At 38.9% G+C, this 13,935-nt stretch overlaps 1 protein-coding gene across 1 annotated transcript in view; it reads right to left on the reverse strand.

Annotated features, from left to right (window-relative positions):
- The window catches only part of LOC136711995 (partitioning defective 3 homolog B), a 272,341-nt gene that overhangs the window by 92,491 nt on the left and 165,915 nt on the right, over positions 1 to 13,935 (reverse strand). Inside the window, exons 17-18 of the mRNA XM_066688637.1 lie at positions 9,450 to 9,659; positions 4,797 to 5,028 (exon numbers count right to left, since the gene is read on the reverse strand). Of these exons, the coding sequence (XP_066544734.1) occupies positions 4,797 to 5,028; positions 9,450 to 9,659 (442 nt within the window). The remainder of the gene's footprint in view (positions 1 to 4,796; positions 5,029 to 9,449; positions 9,660 to 13,935) is intronic.

The following is a 13,935-nucleotide window of genomic DNA, read 5'->3' on the forward strand; positions in this document are numbered from 1 at the left end:
AGCTGCAAAGGTGCCTCAAAATGAGAATCGTAAGAGGGGGGAATGACAACAAATAAAGGGCAGAGAGGTACACTTTCTTTTCACAACACAATATGTATTCAGATGGGCACTTATCGAGTGAACAAATTAAGAGAGAGAAATGTCACATGAGGTAGAAATTAGCCCTAGAATCATGGCCCTGTTCTGGTACGTGAGTGTAACCCACCCCAGTGCAGGACATTCAGCCCTCCGTTAGGCAAAACTGTCTGTCTCTGTGTCTCTGTCTCTTTCTCTCCGTCTCACACAAACACTGAACATCATATCAGTGAATAAGCGGATCCCTTTGAAAAGTTTTAGGGAGGAAGGAATCGCTTGACTCATTATTTTGGACTTTGCACCAGGTTGTTAACTACTGAAAACTGATGCTTCTGATATGCAGATGGTGCACTGAGAACGGCTGGTGCTGGGCATGTTCCCCATCTGCTTTGAACGTGTGCCCGTGACTGGTGCTGAAGCCCTGAACTGCAGCAAATCCCCCGAAGCGTTTTCCTATCACTCCCCCAGTAGGATCAGCCAAGCACATGAATACACCGGGACGTGGGTGGCAAAGTCTGAGACCCAGACCGGACCCCTGTGCATTGTGTAACTATAAAAGAACCGGGAAGACCTCATCAGGCTGCTCTGTAATTGCTTTGCCACCTAATTGCTTTGCACCTAAATAATATAGCGCTACGCGACATGGGAGACATCTGGGCCAGGGAAATATAGACTTTGGAATGGGTCCGTCTCATTTCGTCTCCAATCTGTCTGTGTGTAAACCTGTCACTGCTCTTGATGCAAATGTGTCTTTCACCAGCCATCTAATCCCACGCACCCGTCTCCACATAATACATTGACCATGATAAACTGCAATGCCTGGTTCAGCTACTAAATTAGAAAGAAATGACTCAAGTTTGAGGTGCTCTAGGCAGCGCTTGAATAGCAGCTGGTGTGTAAAATGGGGAGAAAGGAAAAAGAAAAGAAAAAAAAGAAAAAAGAAAATCGAATAATTGGAACCCATAGTGCCATGCCTATTTCACATGCTTGTTTTTCGTAAAAGAGCTTTAAATAAATACAGCATTTCCATTCACGGTTAATATCAGATCATCATGTTCCCATAGACTAGAGGATATAAAGAGTTTGACTGCATATTTCTCAACACAATCAGAGGCAGGCAGCTGCACAGAGCAAGTAAACGATTTTACTGTATATTGAAAAATATAGACCTGGCTGATAGGGGTGTGATTGTGTATAAAAAGATGCAATCACCCTGAAAGACCACATTTTCCTATATTAATAAACATATCTGCCACAAAGATACGGCATGCCTTCATAAATTCCAAGACTGACACCTCTGTGTTTTGCTAGACAGTCAGAGACACTAAAATTAGTTGAACTTCTGTGTGCCAGGTTAAGAAAGTTGCACATGAGTAACTTGTCTAGGGAATGTTTTTGCTTTATAGACAATACTCCAGTGATATGACAGCAGGGTGATTAGAGCGCTGTTTTGCAGCTTTCTCACTTGAAATGCTGCCAAACATGCATTAATGACTGTGCCCTCCACCCCTGTACCATTGGTTGGTGCGATCAAAGGGTAGTGAGTTTTTTTGTACCTAGAGAAATGCTCTTCTACAACTGTGAATGCCTCTTGGACTGGACTCTCTTCAGTGTTGACTCCAGAGTGGTTGTGTAACAGGCAACATGAAATGGTGGCAGTTCAAAGTTATGCCTTTTAAAAGCCTCCTTTTCTTTCCATCTGCTTCTCAACAGCACTCAGTGGGCACAGATCTTTTTATTTTGTCTGTATCTGGTGATGGAAATGTTGTTCGCATTAAATGGAAGACTTATCGCTAGGAAAAACTGAAAATGTTTTTTTTTTTTTTTTTTTCTCCACATTACTATAATAATCCCCCTGATCAAGACTGTTCCACCAGATGTCTTTTATAGCCAGGTATGACACTTGCTCCAATCAGCTGCCTAGTAAATTGATCTGGATATGACTTCACATCTGCATGTACCAGCTGAAGGAATTGCCTGCGATCCCTGCACATTATTAAATGCGTAGGACATGCATTTTAGAATAATAACAAAGGTGTTGGTGCCAAAACAACAAACAAATCACCAATCTTTTAGAAATATGACAACTAACAAATGTTACTACATCACCAAAGTTGGTAGAAAGAAGATGCTGTGGACTATTGAGAAAGTGTCCAGTTTCCACATACAAACTAAATGAATGTTATGGCTATGGCAAATGTCTCTGTAAGGGAAGACCTAATAAAGTGCCCATTCAGCACAGTGCATATTACAGAGAAAGTGATCCTCTTAACAACCTAAGTGAGGCCTTGTCACTAAAAGAAAAAGGAAATGTCTGTTTCTTCACTGGCTAGATATGAATATAATGAACAGTCAATGTAAATCATCAACTTGTCCCAGTTCCCTACTAATCCCTAATGTGCTGGCTATTTCTTTTTAATTGCAGCTCAAATAAGATTGAGTCTTCAATAACCTTCACATTAGTTGCCAAGAGTACACTGGCAACTTCTGTAATGACTGCTTATCTCCGCAAAACCACAAATGTACATTATATATATATATATATATATATATATATATATATATATATATATATATACGAGATAGATAGATGAAAAAAGACCTGGAAGATGACAACATAAAAGACTGCAGGCGTGACATGGAAAAGGGAAATAAATAAATAAAGGTTAGGTAGGAGGAAAGCAGAAAATAAAAATATACAAATAAAAGCTAAAAATACATATATGCACAAATGCATACACTGCCAATCAACCAACATCTCAACGAAATCCTACGCATAGAAGAGGGGCCATGCAGAATTAATATATAGCACTGAGAGAGGAGACACTGAAGACCTGCATGTTGAAGCTAATCTTTTTAAAACAGAGTGCCCTGTCCACGTACTCTTTAACTGCACAAATTCAACTACCTATTCATAATACTCACACCTATGTTTCATGTAGCTTTTAATAGTGGATGGCATGTTTTCACTAGGTGGCTTTAACTCATGTGGACTCTTAAGCACTTTAAAGAAAAGTAAATCCTTGCTTGAAGGTTGTACACCGATAATACTGTAGATTACAAGTAATAAATAAATATGGAAAGTAATAAATGTAAAATACAAGGCATGGGAAAAATGAGAATAGTTTGTCAAATGCACGGTTTAAATATAAAATGTATAGTGGTAATATTTTAGCAATGATTGTTATACTCTGTGCATTAATGTAAAAGCAAAAAGTGTATGTAAAATACAGAGATTTACAGTTTTCAGCCCAGAGAGATTCAGTCTTCCTCTCTAACCCGAGCACTATTATCCCCATCAAAGTGAGAGCCACTCTAGCACTTTATTCAAGATGACCATGAGGAATCAATGTTTACTATATATTAAATACCGATAGAAATATCCCATGTGTTCTGCTTTTAATTAACTGCCAATTAATTAGTCAAAGCTGACAGAACTGATATTTGGTTATTTTTGCTAATTAAAACTAAGTTTCACAGATTTCCAATAGGCAGCTCTCACATATTTAATCTGCTGTTGTGAACATAAGAGCAGACAGGCCATAAAAGGTTATATATGAGAAAGCTCTTAAAGGTCAAGAGTTTTAAGGAAGGAGAGGAAAAAAGGAAAGGGGAGGGAAGAAAAAGTGACCTTATTTAACACAGTCAGAATATTGTCCCAGCAGCAGATAAGCAATCTTAAGCAAAGTCTTCCTCAAAACGTGCTTTGGAATTGACTATAAAAATGTCAAAGGAGGATTGAAGTCACTGAGATTCAGTAATTCAGTAGGAGCTTTGGGAAGTCTCTCTAAGAGGCTAAAATGTGTGTCAGAAATAAAATGTACATTATTCTCTAGGCCTGCTGGTACTCTTCGCTGTGCAAAATGCTCTCTCTGCAGGATAGCAAGCTGAAACGCCGGGGCTAGATATTTACAACAGTTGCCCTACTGCGCCATGAAACCCATTTCAGAACAGGGTTGTGTGAAACGGAGCATCCAGCCAAATTAAAACAATTAAAAAAGTAATTGCCCGTCAGGTCTAACCTGATGGGACTTATACGGCCTGATTTGCAGATCCAATCATCCAAAACGTCCTTTCTAATGAAATATTTACCAACTTGGGCAAGCAGATGCTATACCCTACTGGTATAATCCAAATCTTAGTGTGTCACAACATACGCTGAAGCTGAATTTAGGTTCCGACACGGGACAAAAGATGAGGGACAAAACGTTGCAATAATACATAGTAAAAAACAAACACAATTATCTGACAGGAACAACAATAAAACCGACCTGAGGCAGAGGGCTTCTCTGTGATGGAGCCGTGCACTGCACATTAGTGACTGGCTGGCCTATTTAACAAGGTTTAAATTTTTCATTGGGCTTCTGTGATGCAGCACAACAAACACTGAAGTTGCACTGGGGACGGCGGTAAAAAAAAAAAAAAACTTGCAAGAGTCCATTATATACTTTCATGTTTCTTCTACTACTCAAAAGTTACAAGAGCCCATTACATGCTATTTTAGAGCTTCGTTTATTTGCTCTTGTACATCTGCAGGGTCAGTCACCACATCCCCATAAACTAACACAGGTTATAGGCTAAGATACAGATATTCTTTTAGCAATGATGTAATTCCCCCGTGCTCTAATCTGCCTAACCATAAAACCACCAAACCAGGCCTGAACTCACGAAGCCAGCGCTCACAAAAGAGTGGGGAAGAAGAAGAAGAAAAAAGCAAATACCTCAGCATTGCTCCAAAGCCTTTCTTTTTGGTTTTCTTGTCCTGTTCTTCAATATCCTCCATCTTCTTCCGCTCCTTGTCTTTTCCTTTGTTTTTCACCTTCTCTTTCGCTTTCTTCTCCTTCGCTTTCTTCTTCTTGTCCTTTTTGCCTTCGTCGATAGCGTCTCCGTTGCCCTGCCGGGACGACCCACTGGCTGGAGTTTCTGGGCCCGAGCTCTGGTCCGAGAGTTCATCTGTTCAGGGAAATCGTTGCACACATGAGAATGTGATGCAAATTCAATCATGGTTCACTTAGCATTAATTAATTAAATATCCATGAGGGAACTGCACTTGCTATTTGACATCAAAGCAAAGTCAGGTTTTGGGTTGTGTTGCCTTTCAACTATTTATTCACTAGTGCATAGGGAGTTTGAAACGTTATTTTTGGGGCCTTCTATCGTAAAACCACTAAAGAGAATTTCACACACAAAACAAAGTGGGGAAATAAATAAATGCGTACATACATGCATAAATAAACCAAGAAACGCATATCAGAGCCTCCAATTGTACTCACAATCAGAAAGAGGACAATCTGTAACTCCTTACACATCTCAGCAGTCTTTATAATATACTGGGGGAATAAACTGGGGAAACTGCTTTCAGATGGGAAGGTGTCAAGGAATAAAACAAGAATACATCCACATGAATAATTCTATTTACCCTATTTGAAGCCTTTTTGGAAGCCTCTATTATTAAAGTGTTTTTTTAAGACAACAAATAAACATTGTTGCAAGGTTTTCACTGAAGAAAATGTATTGAGAATATAACAGCCTTTTTTTTTTTAATGATTATTGTGATGGATTTTCATTTTTATTTTTTAAAAACAGTTTTCCAGCTAAATAGCGCACACACAAAATGGAAGAGATGCTCATAATTTCAAAGCTGCTGACACAGCCATCTGTTACTGCCCATCCAAAGTGTGGCTGAATAAAGCAAGCTATCAATCTTCCACTGTTTTCATGAAGCATGCCTTTTATTTTACTGCTTTTGGATGCTTATTAGATGGCCATTTTAGTGCAAGTAACGGATGGGAAGCTCTTTGGTGTGTAAATTGGTGAAGGGGACACAAACTGGTAAAGCAATGTTGTTAGGAAGATGCACACGAGACAATATGGAGGGTCCTTCATTTTCAAAAAGGTTCCCGTTTCCTTTTTGAAGCCACTGCAAACCAGCTCCCTTTTCCCATCTAAACACGGACAGCCGAAATGAGCCGATCTGAATCTGATGTGTTTTCACATTCATTATCGTACTCTCTTCACCTTGTCTACTGTTTGCCTCGGCACAGTGATGCACTGATGTTGGAATTTTAATTCTCTGTGCTGCCAACTGCGTTACAAGGGGCATGTCCAAAGCTGTTTACTTTAGAGACAGAGAGGGAAAAAAACTTTCTGCTGAGATCTACTGCTGCTCAATAAGCAATTTCACAGGAAAGCTTGTTCTCGTAACTATAAATGTGCACTCGGGTATTTAATGTCGCCTGCAAGGACTGGGGAGATAAAAAAAAAACACTGTACCATGGGTTAGACATGTACACCGATCTCAATGAGTAATATGCAAGAATTTTGACATTTTAGCATTCTGAGTAAAAATCAACAGCCTCAACATTGGATATAATATGCATTATGCTAAACTGTAATAGAAAAAAAAATATATATAATGAAATTAAATAAAACATAAGCATGGAGTGGAGAAGACACAAACACACAGAGTAGCAGAGAAAAATATTTTGGCCTTGATACAGACTATAGTTCATGACTATGACATTTATTACTAAGCTAAACTATGTTTGGAAAACTTGACAAATTCCACTGTGATCTCAATATGATAGGACGTCACACTATATAAACATGACAAATCACTTTGGGTACAATGTTGCTGTGCTTCCCCTGAATTTCAGCATCATTTCTGAAGACAAAACAGACCTGATTGAGACTCTCAGGGTCAACCTTTTTTCCTACAGAGATGGCAGGGACACAGGTAACTAGCAAATAGGGATCTACTTATTGTTCTTGAATAATAAAAACAAAACCTTCCTACAACCTCTTAAGCTCGGCATGCCTAGTTGAATATGCCTGTACCATCTTTTTAAGAAGAATCCAGCAGCCAGACTGAATCCTATAGAACATGCCTGCCTCTTCCTCAAGTGCTCCCTGTGATAAACACCAGTATAATCTCATCTCCCAACACTCCTTAATAAAAGTACTGCAGCAGGAATGGCCTGATGAGATAAAGCTCATCCACACAATGGATGTGCGTTGCTGCCAAAGATAAAGCGGAGGGGAAATTCATCAGCGCTGCCGCATTGATAGTAGTTCATTTAAAAGCATGCGTTTAATTATGTGAAAGGCAGTGTTTGCTGGGGTCCCTTACAACTGTAAACTACATTGCAATAGACTCTGTCGGAATATAGGCAAGACAAGAGGAGGATGACCTATTTTGTCTCAAGTGGTATGTCTTATATAGAAACCCACCCCTCCTGGACATTACAACACTCTTACTTTTATGCATTATTGCACCAGATATACGATTGATTACTTATGTATTAATCAACTTACTTTTACTGCATCTGTACTATTTATACGAATGCCTGCTCTAGTCCTCTAGTGACACAATCCTCTAGTATGTAATGGTTTCTAAGTCTCATTGGACAATACCTGTGACTGGATTTTGTAACCTTTTTATCACATTGAATTATGACCTAGTGTATGTGGACTTGAGCATCAAAACAAACTTAACCTTATCAGACTTGATAGCACACTGGAAATCAGAGGTAAGTGATGGGATTGGTCTTGGCATCAGCACTGTAGTGAAACAGAGATACGCCGTTTTCTTTGAACATGAAACACTTCCCACAACAACACAAGGAGCTCAGTAGCCATCCCACAAAGCCCTATCATAAGCACTGTCCCGAGAACAGAGAATAGAGCCTGCTGTAAATATGAACCTGCCGGACAGAAAATACTGCACATACACAAATACCTGCGCTCTAATAGACAAAAATGTAATTACATTAAGTGTATGCAGCAAGAGATTTGGCAGGCTTAAGGAAATCCTCCTCTTGTGTCTGTTGAGCGTTCCCAGGAGGGGTCTGACTGGATGAGGCAGGAGCGCGATTAACCCGGGATTTCTCGAGCTCAGGAGTCACATGCTCGTTTTGTACCCATTTCACCTCTGGAAGCGTTTGTTTCAGCCTTCGTCTCTACGCTCAAGAACAACTACAACAACATAAAAGAAATGCTCTACCTTATTAATTCGCTGATTTGAGATTGAACATTTTCGGGGCAGTTCTCTTAAAAGGGAAAGCTCAGAATAATCATTATAAACATCCATGATATTGGCTTAATGGAATCAGCAATCTAAGGTACTGCACTCAATTGCTTAAGACATTAAAAAAAAGAAACATCCACCTTTTCAATAAACATCCTGAAAAGACCAGAAAATATTGCAAACTCCAAGACTATCCCTTCTTCTTGTGTGCTAGAAGCCTCCTAAATCTACACAAAGGAAAGTCACCTTCAACTATTGAGTTCTGGCTCTGTTGATTGGGACAAGGCCTTAATTTAATCCAGGCCTTCATATAAAGTGCCGATGTGGAGAAGCAAAGCTCAATAATCCGGTATAATGCGATAGAGTTGGGTGACATTATCATTACTGCAGTATTCACACTATCAGGCTGACACGCTGCTTAATACGAACAGGACTTTAACTCCTCAGAAGGAATAGATTTAATGACAGATTGTGCTTATTCTAATGTATTTTGACAGCTTCCTCAACTGGCTGCATTGGCACACTAATTGGTAGTCCATCTATAATGCCATTCATTAAAAACAGTAGGGTGCTTGGCTCCTTTTCTCCACAGAGCTCCACTGCTTATGCACCAGCAAGCGTTTAATAAGTACTTTGTCAGTGCAATGAGTGCTTTTGTTCCCTTGTTTGTTTATCAGATTGGTTGAAACCCCCATGCACCCCACCTTTGACTCCCATTCGCAGAAGTCATAGGCCACCTTCATGAACTGGACGGTGGAGATGGTGTTATTTTTAGCTCTTGACCGATTCCCTCTTCTGCTGGTCTGTTTACCCTCAGCTGGACTTCTGAGTTGATGACCATCGGCCGCTGATCATCCTACAGGCTGCTCCTTTCGGCTAGGGGTTTGCTCCGCGGCTGGCTTTAATGATGTGGCAGCTCTCTCTCGGACAGATGTTTCAACTCAGTTCTCTCTGTCTCGCAGAATTTCCAATTACCCCACAATCAACACATCCTGCGTGAAACTAAATAAACCACTAGAAAAACCACCGCTTTACTTTCCCCATGCCTCCAGAGAGCTGTTTAACTAGGTGAATGCCACGAGGTTGTAGCGCCCGTTCAAACGCTCAGGAAATGTGTCACTCATTCTTGCGCATTATAGAAGCAGAGGCCACTGTTTATTGTGAGGGGCACTCGAGTATGGCAACGACCAAGTTCAGTCATTGTTGGATAGGAATGGCATAACCCTGCTGGCTTAGCTTGTGTATATATATTAAAAAAAAAAAGGGTGAGGGAAAAAAACATTGACAAAGCCAACGATCAACATCATTGGATGAAGCAAAGACTGTTTTTAGGTAAACACCAATGTACCATCTTCTAGCTCTGGGGGGCCATCGTAGGACTTGTCGATGGCTGCCCGGAAGCTCTCGTTGCAGCCTCGCCCTCTGACCATGTGAGGCCTGGGTCTGTGGAAGGGCAGCTCGTTCTTCTTTACCTCCGACATGGCCGTCTGCAAGCTCTCCAATGAGCTCGACTTCTTGAGACCAAGGGTGGGACCCAAGTCTCCATTGTGAGAAAAATCTGTGGAGAAAGAAACACAAGTGTGAGCAATCTGGAGAAGCGAGACATCTTGAATAGCACTTGGGATCGTCTAGCCAACAGAATGGGCCACAAAATATATCAATAAAATATACATATTAACAAAGCTGAGGGCGTTGGCAGGAAAACCTCCCCTGAAAATGAGCCTAATGGTTCTTGTCACTGTATAACAATTTTACAGCGAAATTGAGCTGTGGTGCATTTTTCATTAAATGCTACAGTGAGAACATGCCCATTGAGGTGTTTTTCCTTATTACCCTGGACTGTTATTCACTCATTTTGACAGAAAAAATATATATTTTGGAGAGCTACATATTGTTTTCTAAACCAGCTGTGGAAAGCATTCAATGTACTATTAGTTACAATGCTTTGCCTTTCATATCTGTAATAGTGCTGCTACTGGCATTTGACCACAGACGTCAGTAATTCCTACAAAATTAAACTTAAATTCTTGGCTTGGAAGTCTGAAAAATAAAAAATAAAGCACCGAAAGAGTTACAGAGACATGGGCACGTTCTTCACCATAGACATGTCTTCTAATAATTAAACTTCTATTAATTATTCCTACTTTCTTGTGTCTCCTAGTAGAACTGAGTCCACAGTTTGGACTTGTGAGCATATGCTACCAGGGCATCAAAAGAGCCACACATCACGAGGAAAATGACAGAAAGCAGAAAATAGAAGAAAAAATACTTCTGAACTCCACTGAAACAATGTTCTTCTCCTTCATTTTAATTTTCAAATCAAGAGAGTACTTTCTTAACTCTGTTCAAAGGTACTGTGTGGAAAATGGCTGGAGGAAGCCTTAGTGAGTTTATTTCCAGATTTAAGCCGTGAACTCTGCAAAATGCAGATCCAATCACTTTTTTTTTTTTCTATGTGTAATTATTATTTGTAAAAACCCAAGGGTTAGGAAGCAGTTGTTACAATTACCATCAAATTGCTCAAGTTCTGAGTGAGTGGCTTTTACCCTTTACAGAACAGTTTGAAGTCCAATTGCTAATATAAATCTTTCACAATGGGTGCAGTACATTTAGAGTAACGCCTTTTCAGACTCCCGCTTTCAAGAAAGATTTATATATTTATTTGTGTGTGTGTGTGTGTGTGTGTGTGTGTGTATTATATATATATATATATATATATATATATATATATATATATATATAAAAAAAAACTGCCCAGAGTGAAAGAAGAAGGAGGAAGGATAATTCTTCTGGGGGGGTGTGAAGGTACAAGCAGTGCAAACTTTCAAGTTATGTAAGACTTTTAAATCCCCCGAATGCAGGGGCTGATAGTGGGTTAAATCCACAGCCTTAAATCCTTTTTAAAGTTTGAACTCCTTTTATGAAAATTACTTTTTAAAATTGGTCTCAGCTGATCTAAGTGATGAATGGTGGTGCTGAGCCAGGGACAGGCTATACAGTTTATCATCTCAATCAATCATAAGAAATCATGGCTCTGGCATGCCCAGTGTACACTGCAGCCTACATCCCTTTTCCTATGGTAAAGAGAATAATCACAAGTATCAAAACCAAATCATTAGGTAAAGTAATGCATATCTAACAATGCATCCATGACTCAAAAAATCATCATATTGACATAGCCACTGCAAGTCAGACTTCAAATATGCTTCACCTCCCTATAACAAATTCAAATTAAATTGACTCAATTAAATGTTGCACTAATGGGTATATAAATGAATTCTGAAGTTGAACTATGATTTTAACCTAGGCAGCTTCAAACTGAAGCTCCAATGCTTGACTAGGTGACGCACTTTGTAGGTCGATCCGAGACGTGATGGAGGGATTTGTACTGTTTTTGCAGCTGTATATTGAGTGGTACGAGAGAAGTGGTCTCAGGTGCAGGTCAATGCAATGCAATGCAGGTCAATTACATTTACTGTAATCCTCAAATACCTGAATACTGTAACTGTGTACAAAAACATTCATACACACCAGTATTGACCAGCTGCAAGAAAAGGATCTGAACATATAGGTGCTGTATATATGTGGCTCTGAAACTAGCTTACTTTAATGTAGTCCACTAAATTAACTTTCCTTAATTCAAAGGGTTTCAAATGAACACCAGTGCAATGTACAGAATGTAATCACAAGCATTAGTTTAGTAGTAGTCCGTAAGAGAAAGATGACCTAAGAATGAGATGCATATGTTGTTATCACTTCAAATAATAACACCATGGCACTCAATTGGTCTATTCTACACAATTTAATATATACCGTAAGTAAAATATTTTCGATTAAAAAAATCGATTATTTCCATTTACAACTTCCATAAGTAAAGAACACCAGCTCCAGCTTTGTGAAAGTGATCTATTTTCCATTTTTGGAAAGGTGACATTAATGTATGTGTCTGAGCGAAACAAAATTGCTATTCTATTTAAGATTTAAAAACAAAAACAAATCAACAACCAGCTAGAACTGACCTCTTGTTAAATAAATGGTGTGCCTCACTTAACTTGGCACCAAATTAAACAAACATGAACTATATTTATTTGGTCCCATTTTCTAAAGTCTAAGACTTCTAAATCCAGACTCACAAAATCCTATTGTGAGACAGTGGCTGGCAATTTTTTTTTTTTTTTTTTTTTTTTTTTTATCAGCCTGGCTTTCCAGACGACTCATTGAGACAAGGACAATAATACCACATAACAATCCTCAAAAAGACGTTCTATATACTGCAACAGCTGTAAACAAGACTCTATGAATCACAGGCTGTCTGTACAGGCCCACTACTCCTCACCACTTTTCGAAATTATAGTTTTTCCACACTTATGGTTAAAAAAAAAATGAAACTAGAAAACAATTTAAAACATGTTCCTTCCAGCCCGGTTTCTTTTCCACAAACTTAATGTCCTACCATAAACTTAACCGAAGTTAATTTCCATTAGTTCCCTGCCTGACAGTTTTAGACACCCCGTGCCTTGGACTGTGTCCAGTGAGGTAGAAGTTGGCCAATCGTGAGAAGCTCCTTTGTTCTCCAATACATAACACAACACATATTTCACAAGAATTACAGTGCAATGAAAAATAATTCTCCCTTCCGCATTAAACTAAGTTAGAGATCTCTTTGGACACTTGTAAACTCAGAAAATGTTAACATACACTCAAAAGTAATAGGCATTTACCAGATCACTGCTTATGAATTTACAAATGGAACTAATGAGTAGATAGAAAAAAAAAAAACCTCAAACTTTCTGATCTCTTATGAATTGGCACATTACGGCGGCAGAACAAATCTCAAAAGCATTTAGTCACTTTTTAATCGTCTTATTCCTAGCTATCTGTCGGCCCTCTTTATTTTCTGTAGCTTAGAGACCTTCCCCTCTCTACCTTAAACAGGAATAAAAACATTAAAAAGATGATAAAATATCAATATCTATAACCCATACGATTATATGATTTGTTGTAATAAACCTCCATAGCAACATAATCAATTCCACATGGTTAATCATCTTTAAATAATGCACTTCTTTCAATCTGACAATATGACCTGAAGTTGGGACTGACCTTGATGATTGCTTTTGATAGCAGTACATTTAGGAATATCTTTTACACCCAGGGACGTTTGACTTGGAGATATAGGCCTCACTGATTTTGCCTAGATTGGTATATGTTTTTTTCCCAAACCCATGAATTTCAAAAGTAGGGTTTCCAAGGACTCTCAATTAATACCGGTCAGACGACAGCAATTTGAAAGTGAGAAGACTATGAAGGATGCATTATTTATGAAGGGATACTGTCGTTTCCAGCACAGTCTTTGTAGTTGGCTTTTTCGACAGAGTCTCCCATTGACTAAAGCACTGAGAACTGTACACATGAAAGAAGACTGTGTACCTGGGATTTGTGCCTTAATCACATATTTTTTTAAATTTTTATGTATATTTGTTTCTTCTTGACGGACAGTGTAGACTATATATACTGGCATATTCCATAAATTCACATTTACATTGGAAGTATTATGGTACAGTGTGTATGTGCATATAAACAAATTTGAAAATAATAACCTCACTTCTGAGGTGAAACAGGGTTTATTTTCAAAAATGGTTATAAATAGAGGGACTTTGCTCAGAGATGTACTATGAGGCATCCAAATGCCCACAATGAAAGCAGGATTTATGTCACAAATGTAATTATTTTGATCCTTCTCTGGTTTATAGAATTAAGCAGCTTTTAGGGGCACCGCACTGAGCAGCTTGTAAACGAAGTGTTAAAATGGCATGCTTGTGGTGTGTGTACCA

Source organism: Amia ocellicauda, chromosome 16 (genome assembly GCF_036373705.1).
Source record: "Amia ocellicauda isolate fAmiCal2 chromosome 16, fAmiCal2.hap1, whole genome shotgun sequence".
NCBI lineage: Eukaryota > Metazoa > Chordata > Actinopteri > Amiiformes > Amiidae > Amia > Amia ocellicauda.